This window comes from Natator depressus, chromosome 1, assembly GCF_965152275.1.
Source record: "Natator depressus isolate rNatDep1 chromosome 1, rNatDep2.hap1, whole genome shotgun sequence".
Classification (NCBI taxonomy): domain Eukaryota; kingdom Metazoa; phylum Chordata; order Testudines; family Cheloniidae; genus Natator; species Natator depressus.
In genome coordinates, this window is record NC_134234.1 from 133854743 (window position 1) to 133880131 (window position 25389).

Genomic DNA, 25389 nt, shown 5'->3' on the forward strand with positions numbered 1-25389 from the left:
CTTAGCTACTCTTGGGTACTACAGACTATTGTCAGATCTCTACCTGCTGATGTACTTGACATTTTGGTTATTAAACCTTTAAATTCATGTTCTCTTTCCTGCTCGCTTTCAGTCTTCGTAAACAGCAAGCTGATAATCAGGACTTCAATGACTCTTCAAAGCCAGAAAAGCTAGCATATGAGGACCTGGAAGAACATGATTCTTCTCTTAAATGTAAGTTTTATTATGTTTTTTCAGACAGTTACTTAGTAAATGGAAAGAGTAGAAGATCTTGTTATTTTCCTTAAGGTTAACCATTCCTTTCAACCTAAAATTAGCAAAGGGTTAGCGGGGGTGCCTGAGGGATCCATATTAGAAAGAAATGTTGTTTAATACATTATGATGGAGAAGTTACAAGACTATAGTTTAGGTTATGTCAGATATTTCAGTTTAAGCTTTTCAGATATTATTATTTTATTATTATTAAAATATTATGCAAATAGAACTGTGCAACCTTAACTACAGTGAGACAGTGTTTGTGTGTGGAGAAGAAGGTGAATATTGAGGTATCAAAATTTGCAGATAACACAGTTGTTTAGGTTAATAAAGACTGGAAAAAACTGTTATTAAAGCTACGTGATTGGGTAGGAAATTAAAATCACTGTTGACAAATAGACCACCAGTTAAAGGTAGAATACTTCTCAAAGATATGGATGCAGAGATAAGGGGGAGGGATAGCTCAGTGGTTTGAGCATTGGCCTGCTAAACCGAGGGTTGTGAGTTCAATCCTTGAGGGGGCTATTTAGGGACCTGGGGCAAAAATTGGGGATTGGTCCTGCTTTGAGCAGGGGGTTGGACTAGATGACCTCCTGAGGTCCCTTCCAACCCTTATATTCTAGGATCAGCATTAGCTCCGGGTGTCACACTGTCTCAATTCATGCATTGTTGTTGGGGCTCATAGAACATGGAGCAAAGGTAACAGTTCCCTACTTGCTTTCCTAGGTATCAACACAGTATTAAACTTTAAATAAAACATCTCTACGGTTGCTCTGTTTTCCATGGCAGACATGCTGGCTATGTTGAGTGATGAGTTGATGAAGTGGGTGACTGTTCTGTGGATTTTTCCCCTTAGTTTTAGTTATTTTAGTCATCAGTTTTAATTCGTTCCATTTAGTTTTCTTTTTACAGCTTTTAAATACAGTAACTCCTGACCTAACGTTGCCCCGGTTAACATTGTTTCGTTGTTACATTGCTGATCAGTTGGGGAACATGCTTGTTTAAAGTTGTGCAATGCTCCCTTATAATGTCCTTTGGCAGCCGCCTGCTTTGTCCACTGCTTGCAGAAAGAGCAGCCTATTGGAGCCAGTTGGCGGGGGCTTGGAACAGGGTGGACCGGCAGCCCCCCCATCAGCTCCCCGCTCCCCTAAGTTCCCTGTGCTGCAGCCGCCCAGCAGGCTACCAATTGCCGGCAGTTCAGCTCTCTCTCCCCCCACTGCCATGTGCTGCTCCTGCCCTCTGCCTTGAAGCTGCTCCTGGGAGCCTCCTGCTTGCTGTGCAGAGTGGGGGGAAAGAGGGGTGCTAATGTCAGGGTGTCCCCCTCCCCCCGCACCTGCCCCCCGCTCCTGTACCTTATCTCCACAGAGTGGGGGGGAGACGGAGACATGACAGGGCTCAGGACGGAGAAAGCTTGCTGGCAGCAGCTGCTGTCTCAACTTGCTGATCAACTTAAAAAGGCAACGTACTAAGAGTGGTGTCAGCGTACTTAAAGGGGCAATGCGCGTCTGTCTCTCTCTCTCTCTCTCTCTCTCTCTCTGCCATGCTGTCTCCCCTGCCTCCATTCATGCTGCCTTGTAGAGTGTGAGGCTATATTAACAACAGTGTGTTAACCCTTGAGGGCTCAGCTGAGTGCTAGTTCATCATTTAGCAGTAAGGCATTCCCTGGGAAATATCCCACCCTTTTCCACCCTCTGACTCCACCACCTCAACCAAGCTTCACAATCATCATTGCTGTGTATAGTATTAAATTGTTTGTTTAAAGCTTATACTGTATATATATATATATGTGTGTGTGTGTATATAGTCTTTTGTCTGGCAAAAAGAATTTCCCTGGAACCTAAACCCCTCCATTTACATTTATTCTTATGGGGAAATTGGATTTGCTGAACATCGTTTTGCTTAAAGTAGCATCGTTCAGGAACATAACTGCAATGTTAAGCGACACGTTACTGTAGATTATTTAACAGTATTTTACATTATTTTTAATGCAGCTTGCATTAGTTGAAATACTTCTACACTAGGTATTTCTGCTCATACAATTAGGATATGACATTTATTCATTTAAATTATTAAATTACTTACTTTTACAGTAGATACTTTTAGGAACTGATTCTAATTCACCTATTTTTATTCCTTTATTTTACTGGCTTTGAGAACAGACTGGATGCTATATGTAACTGGAAAAAGCAGGTGTCATGCCTAGATAGAATTAGCTAAATGCCTCCTCATCTAATTAGTGATGCACATGAACAGAAGGGATAATTTGAGATATTTGTACCTAGAGCTGGGTTCTAAATTAACTGTACTGACACCCAGTGTTGTGTTGGGTGTACCAGTGAACACCTCCATTGGCATGTGAGTGGAGGAAAAGAGCCATCAGAAAGGAGGAAGGGAGCAGAAAGAGAAGAAACATGAAAAGCATATGCTACGACCTGCCTTTGCATGGGCACACACCTTGTTCAATATTGATTTCTCTGTGGCCCTAGTATAGTCATTTTACCCCTGTGAACTTCCTCCCAGGGCACTTGCCAATAAATATAGGCAATCCTGGCTGCTTTTCCTAACTCCGTTTTGAGGGCCCTGCAGATCTCTCCAAACTGATGACACCTCTGACTCCTGGGTTTGAAAAACCACTAAACTTTTATTTAACCAGATTAAACATAATAATAGTGTTCAGTAACCCTTGTACTTCTTACTCCATTAGGGCAGTGGTCTCCAAACTTTGGGGCGCGTCCCCCTAGGGGAGCGCAGAGGAATGTTCAGGGGGACGTGGCAGGTCTTGATCCAGCCCCCGTGGGGGATGTGGAGAGAGCGTCACCCAGCCCTGCTCTGTCCCTAGGTCTGCTGCACCCTAAGCTTGCCCCCAGCCGCAGCTCCGTCCTCAGCTCCACTTCTGCTCCTGGACCCAGCTCCCGACCCCTGACCCCGACTGCGACTCCTAACCACAGTTCTGGCCCTGAGTCCAGCTCCGGTGGGTGTGTGTGGACAGATTCAATTACAGGTAAGGGGGGTGGGGCGCGATATAAAAAGTGTGAGGACCACTGCACTAGGAAAAGCCTAATCTTACAGGAGCCTGGCAGTATTTCCCTTCCTGATCAAAGTCGACCTTTGCATCCCCCTCTGTGATCCTGCTCCCTCTCTCCTCAGAAGTCAAAAACCAACCTTTCGAATTAACGCTTCCCCCCCATCCCTCCGCCCCCAAGATTTCCAAACAAGCAATCTGGGAGAAGCTTCCACTAGGAGTCCAAACCTCTGTGTACCCAATGGCATGTGTTCTCTTTGTCCTGTAACATACCCCATCATGCAGTTTTAACACTTATCCGATAACATCTCATATCATACAACTTCAAGTTAACCTTGTACCTTCTCCACAGCATATAAAAAGCAAAAAAGAAAAAGGGGGAAATACAGAAAGCGGGGAAGTAGATAACGAAGGAATAAGACAAAAAGAGAAGAGAGAAAATGGAGAGGGAAAAAAAGGAGAGTGTAGCAACTATATCAGCACATGGTGCCAGGGGACATCAGGAGACAGGAAATGCCCATCTGCCAGTCCAGCCTAAAATGGGTTCCATCACTGATGTAGATAATTACCATGACAGCACAATTATTCCAAACTCATAGCAATAAAAACCTCTCTAGCACTCTTCACCCACTTGTAAGAATGAAGATACATACAGAGCAAGATAATTTTTATTTTCTTAATAGTGTTGTTGCTTTCTGGCTGCAAATAAAGATCATTCTTGCTGTACTAGTTGCTGTTTTATTTTGGTGAATATATTATTGTTGATGATCTAGTTCTCTGTTTCTGCGTGGATGACTGATTTTTAGAAGTTGGATCCAAGATCTAGTAACCGAGGAACAACATTGATACTTCTTGCAGTGTGTTTTATGAAATATATGAACTCTGATATATTTATATGCATAATTTTATATATATATGGACATTTTAGATTTCGATTATTTAAAGATCTTTATGTTAATACTGTTTTCTGCTCATAGAATATTAGAAATGGTTTTGCTATTTAGTCATTCCTTGTGCCAGTCTGCACACATGAAATTCTGCTGTTTCAAGCATGGGGAATACAAAACAACATATTGATGATGATTGTTGATAATGACTACAAAATAAGTAATATCTGTGTTTAGGTAGCCATATCTTTATTATTAATCAAAGTTATCATTTAAAACTAATTTAAAAGAAAACAAAAAAAAAAACAGATGCTTTTGAGTATGTTAATCATATGATGGATTATCTGATGTACATGAAAGAGAATGAGATTTGTGTGTCACTATACACAAGGCTGGTGAATCAAGATTGGAAGTTTTTCTAAAGATATGCTTTAGGAATTATTTTGGGGGAAGGAATTATTTTGGGGGAAGTTCTAGGGCCTGTGTTATACAGGAGGTTAGACTAGATGATCACAATGGTCCATTCTGGCCTCAGAATCTATGAATACCTATTACTGAGGTTGCCTGAGACTTCTCACTATAAGATCCTGTTTTCAGTTGCTTATAACTTCGCCAAACTTTAACTATTTTGGAAGGACTTTTCTGTGCGAGATGTGTGCTTCAGGATGAAAGGTTTTTGGAAAATTGTCCCCTGGTGTGAATGCCTTATGAGGCAGTCTTTAATTATGTAATCACATTCTATTTTTTCCACAAGATGCCTGTCTCATTCAGTGCACGAGATAGATCTGCTCTGTGGATGGATCAGGGTTGTGTAGCAAAGAAGGCTGTTGTGTGTCGGACCTCTGCCTCATTTGTTGCAGTAGTTGGAAGGTGTGTAGTGAAGGTGGCAGGGGATTGTAGGAAAAGAAAGGAAGGTCTTGTGATTAAGGCAGTTGAATTCCAGAGTTCCTGTGTGATGCTAGGCAAGTCACTTAAGTGACTACCTGTCAGAAGTTTGGTTTATGTTCATCTTTTTCTGGATGCCTTACTTGAGACATTTGGGTCTGACTTGCAGAAGTGCTGAACACACATTTGCAACTGAAGTCAATGGGAGCTGTGCTTGGAACATATAAAAAGCTATATAATGCTAAATTGCATGAAAATCCAATGACCTAGGTTTTTCAAATTGGGCACCCAAAATTAGTGGATATTTCTGACTTTAATCTGTGCCTCGGTTTACCATATGTAAAATGGGGATACCACTACCTTACCTGACAATGGTCTTGTGAAAATGAATTCTTTATTATTTGTGAAACGTTCAGATACTATAGGAATGAGCACCATAGAGAAGCCAATGAGGAAATTAATACTTCTGTCTTCAGAGCAGGGTTTGAATAGTGTGCAGTAAATAAGGCCTGGGGCCATACATTGAACAATGAGGAGAAAACAACATATTGAATAGCTGCTCATGAAGTGAACTCCATTCATCCTGAATGAGGTGGGTCCTGTGGACAAAATAGTATGTGATCATGTAATCAAAGACTCTCTCATAATGCATTACACACAAGTGTGTCTAATGAAGGTTGAACAGGCATTCTGGCATTTCCTAACTTCTGAGTGCTTTTAATGTAGTTCTTTGTGAGGTGTGTGTGTGTGTGTATGTATATATGTGTGTGTATGTGTATGTATATGTATATAATATATATATGTAGGCACATAGATATAGTATGTGAAGGAAACCTACTTTTTTTTTACATTTTGGGGCTATATTTACGAATCAAATAAGAATTTTAAAAATCTTTTATCTCACAAGTATACGTTGATTTCAGTTGTGCCAGTAGCTTTAGTAAACACGTGTTGTTACAATCAGTTTTCAAAGCCAATCAATGCCATGATTATGATTAAAGTAGCAAGTGCAGCCTACTTGATATTTCTTAATTTTCAGTTAAATGGTTGAGTTTGGAGGGGAGAGTGCTTAATTAATGGCTTAAATTTATGTATTCTCACTCCAACCATTCCCACACTTTGTGTCCGTTCCATTGCCCCACTATTATAATTACAGAATAATGAGGCCATTGTTCAAACTTCTTCTCCAGATCAAGGGGACATTCCAGAGCAGTTTGAAAGTGATGTGTCACATCCATCTGGGGACAGTGTCAATGGGAGCAATGTCACAAACGCTGTGCCAGCAACAGCCACTTCACAGCAGGATTTAAGTGAGTTCTCAGCTCTGAAACAAAAGCAAATATCCTTTGTAGATGGCCAATGTATTAAAACAAAAGGCAAACAAAAATTAGCATTTTGTAGTCTCCTGCATTGAAGTGGTTGAAAACTTTTCTCATAGCTAGTGTTTAGGTACTAAAGAAGAAGGAATAATACATCTTTGTTTGTTAATTCTTGACTTACTGTAGGATGATGATTTTCACCAGTACTTCTATTAACTTTGTTTTAATTTCATCTTTTTAAGTTTGCTTTTTGGCTTCTGAAGAGACTTCATTTTTTTGTTTTGGCCTCAATATTAATTTCATGATCTTTGCTTCTTTAGGGAGAAACTTTCTTCAACATTTATCTTAATGTGTGTCTGCATTTGCTGATTGTCTTGCATACCAATTCGCTCAGTATATAATCGCTATTGTGAAGGGTGTCAATATAAAACCCGAAGAGATAGATAGGCAAAGATGATTTAAATGCAGCATGCTTAATTTCTCCAATGCTTCAGTACAGCTCAGGGGTATAATGGTCTGGAGCATCTTGCTGGGTATGAAGGTAGTTTTCAAGTCTTACCCAAAGGCGTTGCTGTGGGCAGAAGGCTTTCTAGCTTCAAATAGTTTCTGGTATTTTGTGCACATAACAAATTACTACTTTATAGAAGTAAATGGTCTTAGCATTTAAACTCCACGGGTTTAACTAGATTTATGTGCTGTGATCGTTTTTCCTAAATAACTACTTTATAATACTTTGTATTTTTGTAATCTCTTCTATCCAAATATCTTAAAACATTTTACAAATACTAAAGAATTAAACCTTGCAGCATCCCTATGAGGAAGACAAGTAGTATCATCTCCATTTTACAGATCAGGAAATTGAGGCACAGAGAGGCTCAGGTTAACATTTTCCTACTTAGAACCTAAACTAGGGCATCTCTAAATCCATATTGACCTCAGTGGGAGCTGTGTGTGTTTACCACTTGTAAGTCAGGCCACTTATTTAGAAGCCTACTGTAAATATGGATTTCATCTACTTGAGGTTAGGCATCCAGATTTGAAAAAATTGGCTTAAATAACTTGCCCAGGGTCACTCTGGAAGTCTGTGGCACAGCTGGGAATTACGCACAGGTCTCCTGACTCCCTCTCCTCTGCTTTAATCATAAAACTCTCCTATTTCTTTGGCTTAAGTCTTGGAGTTTCATTGTGTAACCAGTAAGATAAGAAAACCTAATAATTGAAAAAAAATTGCCTGCTAAATTAGCTCAAATTAACAATATGTTACATGGTACATGTGTAAATTACACATCCAGGTTTTTTAGGTTTATTATAGGTGCCATACAGAAACAGTTACATAATCAATTTGCTGCTTACTTGTTTGTCTGTTTTCCATCTTTCCCAATCGGGACTACCAATTCACTCAATGTATTACCAAACTGCATGTCACACTTTAATTCAATAGCCAACACTTGCAAATCTTGATTACAGCACTTTGTATGTCAAATGGCACAGAAATAATTTTATTACAGCAGTGGTTGATCAAAGACAGTCTGAAGAACAGAAAAGAGAAGAGAGTGAGAAAAAATGGGAAGAAGAAAGAAGAGAAAGAGAAGAAAGAAGGCAGAGAGAAAGGCAGGAAGCACTGGAAAGGGAGGAAAGAGAACTAGAAAAACTGAATGAAGAAATGGTGATGTAATATTTTAATTTCTGACAGGAATGCAACTTTGTTATACCATATAATTTGAACTAAAGTAACCACATCGCAATCCTAGACAACTTCCTACATTGTGTTTTTCTGCGTGAATTTAACATAGAATAGTTTATCCTGGATTTACTGCCATTTATAATAGTTCTGTAGCTACATTAATAACTAAACTTCCTTGTTTCTAAAATTTCTCTCCAGATTAAAAGCTTGCTGTCCAGTAATTCATGTTACTATGTGATACTATTGTGTGGCATTGGTTTCAACATGGACAGGGTTTGGCTTATTGTAAGCCAAAACTAGAGACTGTTTTCTAAATTGGCTCCCAGATTGGAACAAACTGAATGAAAAAATGTGATACCCAATACCTAGTCCCTCAGGTTTGAGGGTAGCAGCCGTGTTAGTCTGTATCCGCAAAAAGAAAAGGAGTACTTGTGGCACCTTAGAGACTAACAAATTTATCTGAGCATAAGCTTTCATGAGCTACAGCTCACTTCATCGGATGCATTCTCTACTTAAGTAAAACTCCCATTGACTACAATGGGACTTTGCCTGAGCAAGGACTGCATGATCTGGCCCACCCCAGAAGTGTGAGTGAATATGGTACATGTCACATTAAACACTCCATTCAGACTAGAGCACAGATTACTAGATTAAACTGGTAATGTACTGAACTTCATATATAAAACCTGATTGAAATATTTTTGAACTGGCTGGTCAGTTTTAAGTGTGTTGCTGTTTTGTTGGGTTTTTCTAGAAGTTGATCCAAGATTCGTTGAAAAGTGAAGAAGAAGAAAAAAAGACAGACCGTGAAGTGGAAGAGTTGGAAATCAGTAGTCCTGATGCTAAAGACAATTTGTGTGACCCTCGTCCTAATCCACTAGAAAAATACATGAAACTGATAGAGCAGAGCAGAGAGCAGGAGCTGACAAACAAGGTGATATACCAAAACCTGCAGGCAGTAAAAGGGTGATTTCAAAGTGTGACTCTGGCGGACAATGTTTTGTCTGAATTACAATGTATCCATAGATCATGAGGTGGAGAATACTGTCAACTCAATTTGGTCTTTTTCATTTTCAGTGTGAAAGTTAGAGTAACAAAATGTGAGAAGAGGAGCTGGTTTATAATATAGTTAGTCAGCTAACTGTTGGATTTGTGTTCACTGTTGGAGATCTGTCTTCCCGAGGGGTTTTGCCTAGTTCATGTGGGAATGGCAAGATTACATTTCTTATGTAAGGCTGTGCCCAGCTATATTGCATTATGTCAGACAGTAACACAGAACAGTAGAATATGTCTATTTAATGTAGTTAGAAATGAATGGTTTCAAAATGTTGTATGTAGACAGAGGATAGTTAAAACTGAGGGCCTAATTTTTAGAGGGACCTCCTCTTGCATGTTCACTAATGGTATACATAATGCACCAAGACAGTAGCGCGCACACGATAGAATTTATACTTCGAAAACCCATTTCTGCAGAAATTGGGTTTGCCTCTGTCACTATCATTTATACATGTAAATGATAGAGCACCAAAATTTCAGATGTGAAATAGTTTCCAGATGAATGGATGTCAAAAATTAAACATTTAGGCCTGAGAGAACAAATAACTATGATTAAAAAAAAAAAAAAGTCCAGAAGCATTCCAGTGAGTGGATTGTCATCAAAAATGGAATTTCTTCTGTAATAAAATTATTGTATAAGTTTCTGTTCCGAACTGGTTCACGTTTTGTATCCCAAAACATCATTACCATATTGCTGACAATGTGCTTGCTCTTCTATACGATGTTGTTTAAAAAGTCATGGTGTGCATAAAACTACATAGCTAGCATTTGTTGACAGCAATAGCTTACCTATGTGCTTAAGCTCTCTGTAAGATCATATGCTACGCTAGTACTATTATGTTTGTAAAGTTAGGCCAAAGAACCAAATTTAATGCTTTTCTCTTGTCTGCCAGAGCTCCAAAAAAGAGGAAGTGGAAGAAGTATCGCTGATAGAGAGACTCCTGTCTAGTGAAAAAGATGACAGGTCAGGCTGGATACAGTTATTATTTAAAGCTGAGGTATTCTTAATTGCTAAGGAGTCACAGAAATGGTATTTCAGTTACTTGAAAATGTGACTCATTTTATTAATGTGATAGTTGTGGTTTGATTTATAGGTAACCTACGTCTGCCTTTTAAAAATGAAATTCACATATAACTTTCAGCCAAACCTTTCTCCTAAACGAGTAGATCAAAAGCAATATGCTGAAGTTAGGCATCCTTTTAAGTAAAGACTAGTTTTTTCTTTAATTTTTCTTAGAAAAATGCAGCCCTCTTCTCTTGGCTGAAGAAATTATTACAGCATGTGCAGACACGCCCATTTACAATGATGTTAAGCAACTATATTCCAGGGAGATTTGGTCAGCAGCCCTGCTGATTAGCCCTTCAGCCCTGGGACAGCAGCAGCACAACCTTCACCTTGCCCAGAGCTTGAGACAGTTCCCGGGGGTTAATGACACTCTTCGTGCCTAACGTCTCTGCAAGGCCAACAAATGGGAGTGCTAAATTGGCAGAGTAGGTTGGGTTATGTGAATATTTGCTCATTCTGGCACTGGATTGTGATTAACAATTTATTTCAGCTAGACCAGGAAATAGTTGTTGGAGAATAATAACTCACTTGCTCCAGCTCTGAGCCAGATCTGAGCCAATGATGTCAAAGATTCCTTATCCCATCCCACCGGTCCCCAAGCCCATTTCTTCATTCCATCTATTAGATTGGTGGGGTTTGTTTTTTTTTCAGTTGCAAAGAGAAGTGGTGCAGTGTTATGCTCGTGTGGATGGGCTTGTCTGAATTTTTACATAAAGAGCTAATTGTTGAAGTAAGTCTTGAACTATCCCTGCTTTCCAATGATTATCCCTTTTGAGGTCTGATGATTGGTTGTTATATGCTTAGAAGGTATTTTAATGCCTTTTCTGCAAATGCTCCTGCGCTTCACCTGAGATGATGGTCTTTTTCCGTTGAAATCATTGGAAGTTAGAGTAACCCTGGGACAGACAAAAAACAGCAGATGTAGCTGGAGCGTTTCAGTAGGAGTTTGAATGGTTTAATAAGTTACGTGTACTTAAGCAGATAAACATTGACTGCATAATTTAAATTCGTAGGTTGTAACTAAAGTATGTCTTCCTTACTGTGGCTGTGTTTACACTGCAAGGTAGCGGTGTGACTTCCCCTGCTTGTGCTAGCTCTCTTTGGCAGCAGGGACACAACTGAGCCATGCCCCTTAGAAACCCACCTGAAACCGGTAGGTAAATACCCAGCCCTGCCCTGCCTCCGGTGCCACTACCCAGGCTTCTGCAGCTACCCTGCTGTTTATACTCACATTGGTCAATGAGAGCTAGCGCAAGCATGTGTAGAGGAGCAAAGGAAATTACATGTCTTGCGCATAGTGTAGACAGTCTGTATTTCTCCCCTCTCATGCTGAACAATGTGTTACTGTAAGGTTGTGCATGAATGCCGACAATAAAGGATTCCCATCTAACAAAAACAGTGTATTATCTATCTGCATTTGGGTTCACAAATAGGTACTCTTATTTTCTGAAGGATGATTTCGCTGTGTCAGAAGCTTATGCTCAGACACTGGTATTAATTTTCAAGAATCCACTTACTGCCTGGGGCTATTGACAGAGTCACTGTAATTTGAAAGGCTGATTTGTAAAGCCAGAGGTAGGAGGTTGTCTCTTCTTAAATCTCAGGCAAATGGAACTTTCTAGTAGGAAGGGAAGATATTTAGACGCATGAGTAAATTTCAGGCAGAAGACTGCTTCAGAACCCATTCATAACTCCCTTTCCCTTCTACCCCACATTTAGTGCTGCAGGCGTCTCTCATGGAGAACCGGATGAAGACTTCTGGTGAATAGCCGCTACTCTCTCCTTATGACCAGCACAATGGAGGATGGTGTGAAGTTATGTAAACAGTCACTGGACCACAAGAACTGAATATTTTCATGCACAATGGTTTCAGCTGGGGATCAGAATTAAAATTTAACAGATTCGTATTAAAAAAATTATAAGCCTTTTACAAAGACATTATCCCAAATGAGTCCTTTTCGATGAATCTGCTATGACTGGTAGTACTAATAGCTGCTAAAACCATAAGCACATGGCCTAACCTTTGTTTTAAGCTTTCCCCTATCTTCACAAAATATTCTAGGAGTCACTACAGCCTGTTGATCAGAAAGTGTTTGTTTTCGTATTCGTGAAAAAGCTCTGGGCTGTGACTGAAAAGCAAAGGTGCCTGTACTCTTAGGATGTAAAGCAGTTCAACATTTTTTCAGGTAAATTAGGTGGCTTTTAAAAAATACCATCCTGCCTTAAGAGAAGAGAGTTTTAAAGATTAAATGATAAAAATGAAAATTCAAACAAACAAAGTAGATTTGAAAGTGATGGTCTTATCCAGCATGCTTACATTGCTGGTTTCACAAATGGCGTGTCCAGCTGACTATCTGCGACACAAGAGCTCAGATATGCCGATTGTGATTTAAAAATTGTAATGCATTCTGATAGATACCTGAGAACTATTTCTTTGAGACCTTTAGATTAGTGCAGTTTTTCACTGGAGATAACTTGTTTAAGTACTTTTCTACAGAAGCAGCAAGACAGGGGAAGAAAGGTGATCTTCATGCTGTTTCACTGCTGGTATCTTAAATACGCCAAAGGAGTGGGTATAAACACGACTGTCTTAATCCTCTTCATTTTTTTAGGTTTGCATTTTATAGACTGTTCTGGTATTTTATAATAAAATGTGTCAACTGTGCTCTGTGAAGTTCTCATTATTGAGGAACAGAATTTCCAATTAGTAATAAATGTAATATGGAAGTACTCTTTGGTTTGTGGGTAAATATTTTAAAGCAGCAATATGTACTACTCCAGAGGTTCTCAAACTGGGGAGCAGGGAATGTGTTCTGAGGGGGGAGGAAGAATGAGAAACTTCATGGGGGGAAAAAACCCTTACTGTGCACGTTTCCCCACCAGCAATGAATAACTAACAAAGCTGATTTCTCCAGATCCATCAGGTCCTCAGTTAGTGCTGTGCCTTTCTGTTCAGATGGCAACGACTCTGTAGAATGCTATGCAAACTTTAAGTTAATCCATTTGCTATGATGTGGTATGTGCATTTAATTGTAAGCATGGACCACAAGCGCAGTTTTGCTTTTGCTCTTATTGCAGTGGATTGTTGGCTCATTCGTGCAACAGAAACAATCTCTCGAGTGAAGCACCGCTGCTGCATATGTACTTGCGTGGCGGGAGGTGTAAACTACTACAGTCACAAAGAAGCGGGGGGCATAATCAAATAAGTCTGAGACCCACTGTACTATACAGTAGGTATAGTGAAGGTGCAACTGGTAGTGTACTTGAGTTGGGTCATGGTTACTGATGATAAGACCTAACGAGGAAAAAACCCTAGCTTGACTCTCAGGTGGTTGCAGGGTTAGCAATCTTTTTCTGTAAAACAGTGCATGAGATTTTTAATAATTAATATACAAACTGACCGATTCTTCATTCAACCATAGTCACTCTATTGGTAAGTCAAGTTGGCCATATTTAAAAGTTTTTATCCTTTTAAAAAAGCAAACTGAAGGAAAAGTGTCATTTCTCTGCCTTAACTAACTTTTTTTAGTAAATTAACATTTAGCTCAAGAGACTCTTTACAGGTAACTTCACAGCAGAGGCGAGTGATTTGGGATAGCAGCTGAGCATTGAGAGGTAGGGACATTTCCAATTTTATACAACTCTCACAAGAGCCAAATATGAAGAAAAATAATTACATCATGCACATGTTTACTGCCCAGGATATTAGTTTGATTTTAAGAACGTATGAAAAACACTTCGTTGCATGATGTGACTTGAATTTGTTCATTAAAATGCTGTAGCAGTTGTGGGCTATTATCACAATGGAAACCTCTACAGCCTGTGGCATGACACCTAGAAGCAGACTCCTGGTAGCATTTCTCCCCAATCTGGTGATATATCCAATAAATATTGAATTATTTTACTCAGGATGAACTTGTCAGATGTAAATTCATCCAAATAAAGTAACTCTCTCATTGTTTGTTTGTACAGCTATAACTTTGTCTAAAAAGTGTCTTAAAATAAGAATAGACAAGTGGTGTGTCTATTATCTACAAATATTTATTATAACACTTGGATATAGCTACAGGAAGCCCTTGGCACTGATAGAAAATATTGATTCACTGTTAGGTTACAAAAATTTATACATAGCAAAATTTAATGCTCTTTACATAAAAATATTAGACTACTTAAACAAAACTTCAGAAAACTCCCAGTAATAGCTACATCGAACTAGAAAAGAATTAGGCTTTAAGACACTGCCTCCATTACCCTTATGCAAACACTGGGCTAGAACATCACCTGCATTGTTGTAGAAATGTTTCTCCTTCATGCAACAGGTAAAACAAACACTAGGCTACACTGTCATCTGCTCTACGTACACTTTGCCCCTTTTTTAAAACTGTCAGATTAGACTTTTAGGCATTTAACCAAAAAATCCAACTGTAAGGTAATACTTGAAAAATGTCTGTCCACATCTTAATATTGACTTAGCTAAAGAAACTTGTGCTTCCTTTTTATTTTAATATTCAGCCAACAGTCAAAACTAATCAAACCACACATTAACTTAACATGGGAATATAACTTGACTTTACCATTTAATTTTTTTTCAAATGACTGATACTTGATTCCCCCCCCCCCCATATTTATATAATATTTTGTAAAGAACACACACCAAATATACCCATCACTAATACTCAAGATATCACTGAATGTTTCTGAAAAAACGAAATGAAGGCAGACTGCTGTGGGACTTTAACACGGCACCAGATTTTTTGCTGAACACCACCCTGGCTTTTTGTGATTTATAAAGCGAAAATGAATAAGCACTGACTATAAACTTAAGCACCGAAGTAGAGAAAGGTGGCTGACCAGTGGTCTGCTTTATGGCTGTATTTTTTATAGCTTATGTGAAACTGCAAATTCACTAGTCTGCTCATTTGGAATAGTCAAATCAGTTTCATTTTAATAAGGTAACACTTTTTGCTTAATAATACAGATAGTGGTCTCCTGCTACTATATAAATGCTAAGGCATTTATAGAAAATAAATATTAAGGCAAAGCTGACATTTATTTTCAAAGAAGGGGATCATTATCTTGACAGGCATCTACATTCCATCAACTAGTTAATAAAAATAATTAAAACTTGGAGCAGCTGAGCAATTACTCAGCACCCAGCTTGTGCAGATAGTAAGTGCAGTAGAATGACAGTGGCTCACTATAGCATCGTTGAAAAAGATGTGGCTCTGAAAATGGACTTCTGCCTTCTGCCCATAAAGTGCTTTTAGTTAGACACTTGCCCTTGTAGGAATCAGCTGGTTTATGACATGCTGAGATTGTATCAGTAAATAAACATGAGCTATGAGAAATCTGATGAGCTAGCCACAGTTTCATTTGGTATAGAACTGGGATAATTGTTTTATCACATCTCACAACTGTGCAATTATTTATGGCCATAAATCTCCTGCTACTTGCCATGTTGGGTCACCCACTACAATTTTGTAGAGGAGCTTTAGGCCACAAGAATTAATACCAAGAGTCTCAAAAGGATGACTGACTGGTCACTTGTTACAAAGTGTTGCCTTTTAAAATGGCTGGACTGAAATCTCTTAAATCTGTACTAAAGAAAGGAAGGTTACCCACTGGAAGGTTCCCTTTGAACATGTCCCAGGAGCTTGAATGTGAAGTTTCTACACTTCTGTATTAGATTGTTTGGTAGACATACATCTGTACTGCAGAGCAGCCGTTTGAGGATTTGTCAGAACTACAAAATTCTTCTGTTGAATTACTCTGGCAAACTTTTATGTGTAAGAATTGAGTTGCTCTTTTGACCGAGACTGGATATCTTGAAGCTCCTGCTCTTCTTTTGCTTTGATATCTTGGTAAGCTTGCATTTTGCTTGCATCCTTTAAGTAGGCCCAGTTAGAAGACAGTATCATGAGGAAGTGGATCTGGAAGAGAAGGGTGAGCATGATGGCTAGTGAGCATGTCAAGAGGCAAAGCGAGCTGCTAGTCAGATTAAGACGTTCATTAAACAAAAAACAGAAAGTTATTCTACATTAATAAGCATTCTGTTGTTAAACAGCACAGAGGCTCATTTCAATTGACTTCTAGAATTTTGCATGCTTATCTTCTAGTTTGCTTATTAAAAACTAGCTCGAGTGTGTTAGTGTGCAGAAGTAGTAAAAATGAGCGAAAGTTTTACTGATCAGTTAAAATGCAACACAGGAAAAAAGGAAGCAAAAATAGAAGCAGCTTTTCGCATTTGGCAAATATATACTCTGAAGCCTAGAGTCGATAACTGATGCTTAAGTTTGTGGTGTTTTTCTTTAAACACATGTAGTGCAAAGATTCTGGTGAGATTTCCCTCCCGTCCCATTCAACCCCCCAAAGAAGCCTAAAATTGTAAACATTGTTTACTATGAATAATAAAAAGCTACATTTTAACATGGGGATATTAAATAAGGAAATGTGAGTCCAAAACTCTAAGCAAAAGCATGTAGTCTGAGTTAACACATCTTAGTGGTGGCATTTTTATAACTTTTTTTTTTAAACTCCCATTGTCTACTTTCAGGTAAAGTTTGAGCATATATAGAAATTGTTTCCGTTTGCACAGTAAAAATCTCTTGCCATCTTCTTTTCACCAAATTTCATGCAAGAAAAACCTACATCTGAAAACACCTGAATTCTTTTGTGCCTTTTCAGCAGTGTTGGTCTATGCACAGTTTAGCTTCCCATACAGTCAAACTTATATTTTGAGATCTGGCTACTGAGAAATCAGTTACTACTTCATAAACAGTACCAGCACAGAAGTGACCTAAATGCGGCTTCTTATGGTCAGTTTGGAGTCCAAAAAGGAAAGTGATTGTTTTACGCAGCGCAAGAGCATGGTACTTTCTTTTTCCAGAGAGAGCATGATTTGGCAGTTGTTTGAAAATTTAGTACTGAAGTTTCAATTTTTGTAGCGTTTCCTAAAGCCTCACTAATAGGCTGGCTGTACCTTGTGACTTTGTCATCCACACATTGGAAATACTGGCAAATGTATATGGAGCCTTTTTTTAAAATACATTTGTAAACACATGGTTCTGTATGTCAGTCAAACAGCTATGCATCGGCACTCTTCTAATCACCCTGGTCCCTTGTACATCAGCTGTAATGTATGCTTTATTCTCACTATTGAAATTAGTGCACAGGAGAGAGAAAAATAACTAATCACTGGCATTTAAAAATTTGTTTGAGAGATAACTCCTGTCTTCAGAGGATGATTTGCAACATCTAAAGTAACTGAATCCTCTCAACGTTTAGAAAATAGCCAGATCTCATCCACATCAAAATTCATATACAATAAGTCATTTTATTAATCTGATATGCTAAACGATGCTTACTGAAGCTATTTACAAATTACTGTAGCAAAATTGAAAAGCTAGACTCTTAGTCTAGGGTGTCAGTGGTATTTCAGGCTATGCATGCAGCTCTTTACTGGGCTTATGCAATTTAGAATTTAGTGCAGCAATCTTCCCGACTCTTAAACTTCAAAACAGCATAGTTATATGTGGTAGCCATCATGTAGATCAGCTGGTGGAAAAGAACAAAATACAGGAGAGTAAGATACAATAAGCTGACGGCTCAAGCCCTCTTGGGCAATTTTTTGATCAATTCTATGACAGACATCACTCTGTCTCAGATGATGATTCAAGACTTGTACTAAGCAAATATTTTGCTACTCCGTTTTAGATATAATCTACAGTCTGGCCTGGGGCTGCTACAGTGGAAGAACAGTGACTATTACCCCTGAATTTGGCTAATGCAATGTTAAAAGTTGATAGCTCCAATAGTCCCTTACTGTAAGGAAAAAAAAGTGAAACATGCCATCTTGTTAATACCTAATTTCTACTTGCTGCCTAAGTAGCTTTTGTAGGCCCAGTACCAGTGACCTGACCTAAAGTTTCCTCGGTTCCGACAAGCAGAGTAACAGGTTTACATACTACCCTTCACTGCGAAACAAAAAAAAAGGGAGGGACTGGGGAGAGAAATGGCTTAAGTTTAAAAATCCCAGAAGCAGGATATTTCAGAAGAAAAGAGTCAAGAAGTTTGGTTATTTCCAAAGCTGAGAAAAAATGAACTTCCAAAAAAATAAAAAACCTAACTTCTTATGGCCAGAATTTTGGATTTTTCGGCTTGAAATTACCAGAAGTGGGCTTTGTCCCACCTAGAGTCAAAGTGGAATTGCAAACTACAAACAGAGTAATTTATCAAAGCTGTTAAAAGAGTTGCAATAAGCAAAGTTCTATTCAAAGTGCTATCTCCTCAAAGTTTGCTTGCCTTTGTTATGGAAGTTCTAATTTAAGAAAGCTACATTGAGGTGCAATGCACCTAAATAATGGTGACTATGCTATAAGCTTAAGTGCAACAGGTCACTCCATTTTATTTGCGGTATCATTGTTTGCAAGGTGTTTAATGTTTTAAAATATCTGATTGTTAAAAGCTGAAAGGAGTGTGTAAAGTTTCATTAGAAATATGGAGGATGTTACCCACCAGGGCTATGACAGTGGCACCAGCTCCAGCACAGGCCACAATGAACAGGTGATAGGACATGTAGAACTAGAAAAGAAGAGATGAAAAATATTTTAATGATTAGAGGAACATACAGTTGAATCTGTTTGCCATTTCAATGGAGAACTCTAACACGGCCAATTCATTTTTTTCCTCTGTTGCTCTATTTATATTACTGGTTATTTACACAACAGGTAGCCCAGAAGACTTAAATACAGTTTTTTTTCTGGCTTTGGATGGCAGGAAGAAAGATGTTAACAATATTGATGTTTGCCACTGTTGCATAGATGGTGGTTTTGGCAGGTTAGTAGAGGCTTCTGAAAAACGCATTTATCTTCGAATATGACTTTCTTTGGCTTCTGCAATAGCCCTGTAGTTTGTATTGTACCTCATTTGTGTTGCAGATGTTCTCTAAAATTGGCCCACAAGCCCTGCCTGGCACAGCATTCCAAGGGATGATACCTGAAATGACGACACCAGAGCAAAATGTACAGTTAGTTCTAAACAGCCAACGCATAACCTTCCATTCCTCTCAAATCTTATTCCTCCCCACCCACATGCCAGTTGTGTTCCCTTATGATGCACCCACACATTGCCCAGTTCAGCTTTGAGTTGGCAAGAGAAACTACAAAGAAATTGCTCAGATTGTGCATTCTCCATACACCAAGACTAGGTGCTGCTTGCCAAATGTTCTGAGATGTAGGTTTCCCATATGGCAGCCAAATGGTGATTTTACTCACTGTTGGCCTATCATATGTGAGCACGCCAACTCCCCCGATTATGGGGGGCAAGTTGCACCTCAAAAGGTACTTGGCAGCTTTCAGAATTGGGCTCAATACTGAAGTCCTTACTAGGCCAAAACACCACTTGAGTAAGGCTTCAGGACTGAGACCTACCCAACAGGATGTTTGTATTTTGGTGTAGCTGGTAGTAGGGAAGAATTACAAAAATACAGTGTTTCCTGTTTCATTTCCACTGGGTAGAAAACACTTTAGGTGAACCCTGGCACGTATACATCCAATGCTTCCAGACACCTTTCACCCCCATAATGCACAAGATTATTTATTTACTGATCTTGTTGGTTTTTAAAGTAAATGAGATCTGGAAGCTACTAAATATTTAAACTTTTAGGCCCATAACAGATGTAAATCTTAAATACAGGTAAATATCTGTCATTTAAAATATATTGCAAGCATGTTTTTCAATTCATTTTGTAGGCCTGGCCATGTTAGTTTTAAACTGCAGCTGATCATTTTAAAATATATTAATGTCTGTCTTCACAATACAATTTAAAGAAGAGTTTTCAACACTATTAAAGCAGTTCAAACTCTGCTGGTTGGAGTTAGTGATTGTGGCAAGGGCAGACCGTCTGAACATGAATTTATGTTAAATTGGTACAGCTGCAGAAAAAGCTTCACAGGATTTACTCCATAACCACTTTTAGTTCTGCTTTGCAATTCCAAAATACACAGCAACAACCCAAGTAAATACTGTGGTGGGGTACTAATGATTCCTTAGACAAAGACATATGTACTGAATGTAATTGTTCAATTCTGATGTGCATATTTGGAGTCTTGCACATTTACACTGGATAAAATTTTATTCTGAATTTTTGTCAAGTTGCATTTGGATGGAAATTGGAACTCAATTAAATGTACAAAAACAATTAAACTTCTTTTTACTAGTTAAATAAAATTAAATTGCTGGATCCATTCAATAAACAAGCTTATCAAAACACTTTGCAATTAAAAATGAGTTAAGGTCATTCATTTTAGTTATTGAATTGACAGACTGTATCTGGTCACAATGCGCCAGACTGTCAAAGGTATTTAGGTGCTTAAAGATGCAGATACACACCTAACCTGCCACAGCACTTTTGAAAATTGCACGAGGCACCTCACTCTCATTGAAATAAATGAGAGTGAGGTGCTTAAATTGCTTAGGGGCTCTTGAAAATCCCATGAGGCACCTACCTCTCATAGTTTTCAATGAGAGTTAGGTGTCTAGAGGAATTTTTGAAAGTGCCATAGCAAGTTAGGTGCCTATCTGCATCTTCACGTGTCTTAAATACCTTTTGAAAATCTGGCCCCATGTCCTTCACATTTGTAGAGTTAGTAGATCTCATCCTCTACCACCTTGTTTTTATTCATAGATTGGAAGAGGAAAACAAGTTTACCTGCTTTCAACTACCAGTGGGTTTGCCAAGTTTGAATGAACTAGTCCAAAAGAAGAGAATATTCTCTCTGAACCTGCTAGCTAAACTGAAACTGAAAATAGTTAAGCCAAAAGCTTTTCTGCACAACAAACTGGACTTACCGTCACCCCACGGTAGAGGCTGAAAATAATACCGATGCTTACTTAATGTATTATTTTAATGTAACATTTTCAAGCTTGAGTTGACCTCGAAAGTGAAATATTTTCTGCCTGATTCTGTATATAGTGAAAAAAGCAGCACCCTTCCAATAAATTAATTAATTTGAGGACCGCTCATTGTTGCAGCATTTTATAATTTAAATTCTTGTAATAGATTATTGTAAGTTTAGGCCTTAAAATAGTTAATCATAATTTCAAATTTTAAAAATCTGTTTAAAAGAAAATAAATATAAATTCAATGTTTTTGATATTTTAAAAAAATATCAATTTCTACCCACTTTGTTCCTAAGCATTTTATTTTGAGATTGTTTTATATTTAAACCTGATATAATAATATGGGTAACAGCTACAAAATCACTTGAGATACATGTTCAGTTAAACTGAATGCATCTGGAAATAGGTTAGTGTGAACTGCATGAATTGGAAAAGTAATGGCATTTTCAGAGATACCATACTCTGCTTGTTGGTTCATCTAATAAGACAGACAAACCAACTGAAGACAAGATAAGGAAAGAGGATAAAGAATTTAATCAGGATTAAAATAAGTACCATATTGCCTGACATCCACGCAGATCTGGTCCCCTGAAGCTGTCATATTTGTCTGGAGTGATTTGATGACTTCACAAGTTGACCATATGTTATAGAACATAAAGACAGGCACAGCAGAAAAGCCAAAGACCCCAAGCCAGGCCACTCCAAGCACATATGTGAGGAAAACAAACTAGGCAGAGAAAACACACATTTCAAGTTTAATTCTCTGAAGGGAACAGAATGAATATGCTCTATCTTGGAGGAGGGGTATCTGTCCTTTAAATAAGCTCCTACAAGTCATTTTCAGGAAGTTAAACATTAGAAGCCAGTTGCCATACAATTTTTCCCTTGTAAATAGGATCTTTTGGGCAGTAGAAAATTGACCAGGCCAGCATTTCATTTCTTCCTTCTGTTTTCTTTAAACAAATACTTGGCTCAAAGGCAGTAGTGAAAAAGTAAGACTCAAATGCTCCATTTTTAATCTGTCTGCTTGAGTAAACAGCTTGGTCTTTTGAAAGAGCAGTTTATTAATCACGGTTAGAAGAATTAAAATCAGAATGCCTGTTCAGTTTAGAAGTTAAAACTAGTAAATGCCAACAAATCAAATTTAACAGATTTTAAAAAAATAATTATATACCAGATATACAAGAAATTCTCTAATTCTTGCCAGCTGTACACTATACAGGGGGATCAAATCATGCATGTCTCTCTGGAGAGATAGTGGGGTCGATTCTGAACATAAATGTAAGGAAACCCGTTTTTGTCTCCCGAAAAATTAATCTGGGTTCCTAAAATGAGACACCAGAAACCCTAACAGCTAGCAGGGGCATATCAACTAAGACAAGCTGTTTTAAAAATGTTTTAAATTAACGTGACAAAAGATCATAGACATGAGATGAAAAATCTATAATCCCTCCTCTTGCAGGGTAGAATATCCTTGTAGAGGATGTCTGAGATATTAAACAGATACGACACTTGATTTTGGCTTTGAAAAGGCCCCTAATTTTATGTTCTGAATTGTTTGCCACGCTGAATTTTGTTTTAGAGAGCATCATTAGAGAGGTGTAGTTAACACCCTGGTCCGGGCTTCTGGAGATCTGATTCAGTTCCACAATCTACCGCAGACTTCCTGCATGACTTTGGGCAAAATCACAATCTCTGTGCCTCAGTTCCCCATGTGTAAAAGAGGAAAGTAATGTTTCTTTTCTCACATTTTCTTTGTTGTCTGTTTAGGTGGTGAACTCTGCAGGGTAGGAACTGTTTTGTTTTGTTTTGGGGGGGTGGGTGGTTTTTTACTTTTGTGTATATTTAGTGTCTAGCCCAGTGAAGCCCTGGTTCTGGTTGAGACCTTTGTGCACTACCATGATACATAGCAATAATACATTTAGAAAGCACTAGTCCTGTATCTCTAGCTTCACTGAAACATATGTATGATTATATTGTAAACATTATATCTAGGTACTGAAAATACATCCTTCTAGTTTGTATTAAGGTGTCACTAGCAGAGGTGAAAAACTGTTTTTGCCAGACAAAGGGACATATTTTCAGATGTTTGCCTAGATTCCTATGTAGCTTAAGCATTGTAAAGCCAACGCAATGGAACCCCCTGTGAAAGTCAACAGGAAAAACAGGTCAACGTGGGACGTGAAACAAACAGGAGCATGGGAAGACACCTTAGAGCCAGCATCCCTGGAAAGAAACCACAGGGATCATCCTGTCTTTGGGGGAGAAAACAATGAGTTTGGGGGAATATAAGAAGCAAAAGGACATTTTGTCATCCTTCACTGAGGAAGCTAATAGGACTGTGCTTTTTGCATTCATGAAAGTTGGATCCTGGCCATGTGGGCTAGTGACGATGAGAGGTTGCTTTACGTGAGAAACTACTTTAGACAAGGATTTTAGCCTGTTTCAGTTAAGTTTAGACTGTAAGAAGTGTTATACCATTTGTCTTACATAGAACTTGTTCTCATTATCCTTGCTCACTATCTCTTAAATCTTAATCTTTGTAAATAAACATATTTGTATTCATGGTAAGAAGATTCTAGTGCTGGTTTGTTATAAAAGACCTGATCATGAATTGTACCCCTCCGTGTGTACACTGTCTCTTTGGGGACAGCTTACCTGGTAATTACCGTGAGTGGCTGGAGGGTTTGGTGTGTACTTAGCACAGGGTTTGGTGTGTACTTAGCACTAACCTGCACAAGGAGGGCAAGGTCTGCAGTAAGACCTGGAAGTAAGTGCTTGGTGGACAGAGGCTGTTGGTTTCAGGAAGCCGAACCACAGTAGGCATAAACAAGATTGTTTCACGCTAGTGGCAAGTGGAGAATCCCACATGGGTATTGTTTTGTACATAACATTACCTTTTTTCCCATTTTAGCATATAGCTAAACTCTGCTTTTACAGCAATGACCATAAATAGATGTGAGATTGTGATGCCAGGCCAGACCTTTGTAAACCCAGCCTACCTCAACCTCATCAGCCTTGGAGGAATTAAAGCTGTTCCTGAAATGTAACTACTTTGGCCTCTCCAGTTGTATTGGCCTCCTGTGCAGCTCAGCGTTTAACTTGGCAGAACTCAACATCAGTGAAACTGGTTCCAGACTATTTACTATCACAGTCATCCACATTAGCTGTAGTTTTTCAGTAGTGCCCTGGTCTTCCAGTTGGGACTTGGGACCAGTAGCGTTAGCCACTGTACAAATAGTACAGAAAGGCAGTTCCTGGCCTGAAGAGCTCACAGTCTAATGTGAGACAAGGCAATCGAGGGTGTGACAAACAAATGGAGGGCCTTGGGAAGGAAGACAAAGCTAAGAGTGATGGTAACCTGTGGGTACACAGACCAGCTACGTGCACCACTCAATGCTTCCAAATCAAAGAGATTTTTTTTTAAACTACAAAATATAAATAAAATAGCTATCAGAATCTCCACGGCCCTCTACCTAGCCATTGTCGGGGGCAGTTCTCCATGAGCATCATTGTAGAAATGGATCTGAAGGACAATAGTGTCTGAGTGGTTGTATGGGTTAGTTCAATGAGGAAAAGAGTAATCCAAAAGAAAGTTAAGATCCTTTCTGGAGAGGAGGGAGGGTTGGGGTTGAGGGGGAGTCACTGAGGGAGAAGAGTATTCCTTAGTCAGGCAGATGGGAGAGCTGAAAGACAGAGCAAATTTGTAGTGGAGAAAGTCCACATGGTCATGGACACTTGTCCAGAGACACTAAGCAGCACGGGACCAAGGCAAAGAGACATTGTGGATAACCCAGGGTTCATTGGTGGGATGGATTTTGCAGTGGAACAGAGAGGCAGAGAAGTCAGGGGGAAGGCAGGTGCTTGCATAAGGCCTAAAGGTCATGGATGTTTATTTCTATAGGGCCAGACTCTTCATTCATACTAAACAGTACTTCACTCCAGAAGTATTCCCATTGACTTCAGCAAGGATATGATGGGCAAGAGGGGGTCTGGCAGGTTGGTTTTTGTACAACATAAATATTATGGAATCCTTGACTCCTATGATGGCCAGCCAAAATGCAGCCTTACTGATGATCTGATATGACTCCTCTTTATAGCACTGGCATCCAACAATCATTCAGGAAGCTTGGAAATCTAATATATCTGCTAGAACTGAATCAGCAGAATGGGAAGAGGGAACTGGCTGCACTGGCAACAATTACATACAAATTGTGATTGCCTAGATCTGTAATGTTACTAATTGAACATAGAAAGGGAAATGTCTGTGTAACATCTTCTTAGAACTCTTATTGCTACTTGTTACTTCTAAATTC

General features: G+C 38.8%; 2 protein-coding genes across 23 annotated transcripts in view; one reads left to right on the forward strand and one right to left on the reverse strand.

Moving 5' to 3' along the window:
• The window catches only part of OFD1 (OFD1 centriole and centriolar satellite protein), a 57933-nt gene extending 45103 nt beyond the window's left edge, over nt 1-12830 (forward strand). Inside the window, exons 18-24 of one of the 11 annotated variants that reach the window (XM_074966960.1) lie at nt 113-213; nt 3095-3256; nt 6240-6359; nt 7877-8034; nt 8807-8986; nt 10002-10072; nt 11894-12830. In XM_074966960.1, the coding sequence (XP_074823061.1) occupies nt 113-213; nt 3095-3256; nt 6240-6359; nt 7877-8034; nt 8807-8986; nt 10002-10072; nt 11894-11939 (838 nt within the window). In that variant the 3' untranslated portion in view covers nt 11940-12830. Of the gene's footprint in view, nt 1-112; nt 214-3094; nt 3257-6239; nt 6360-7876; nt 8040-8806; nt 8987-10001; nt 10366-11893 lie in introns of those variants that run through there. The other 10 variants (XM_074966952.1, XM_074966942.1, XM_074967004.1 and 7 more) reach the window with 10 other exon arrangements.
• Nucleotides 12831-14178: 1348 nt separating this feature from the next.
• The window catches only part of GPM6B (glycoprotein M6B), a 140154-nt gene continuing 128943 nt past the window's right edge, over nt 14179-25389 (reverse strand). For 7 of the 12 annotated variants that reach the window (XM_074967076.1, XM_074967060.1, XM_074967107.1 and 4 more), the window contains 4 exons: nt 21629-21800; nt 19095-19168; nt 18689-18754; nt 14180-16104 (listed from right to left, as the gene is read on the reverse strand). In XM_074967076.1, coding sequence (XP_074823177.1) covers nt 15955-16104; nt 18689-18754; nt 19095-19168; nt 21629-21800 — 462 coding nt within the window. In that variant the 3' untranslated portion in view covers nt 14180-15954. Of the gene's footprint in view, nt 17729-18688; nt 18755-19094; nt 19169-21628; nt 21801-25389 lie in introns of all 12 variants that reach the window. The other 5 variants (XM_074967048.1, XM_074967040.1, XM_074967096.1 and 2 more) reach the window with 3 other exon arrangements.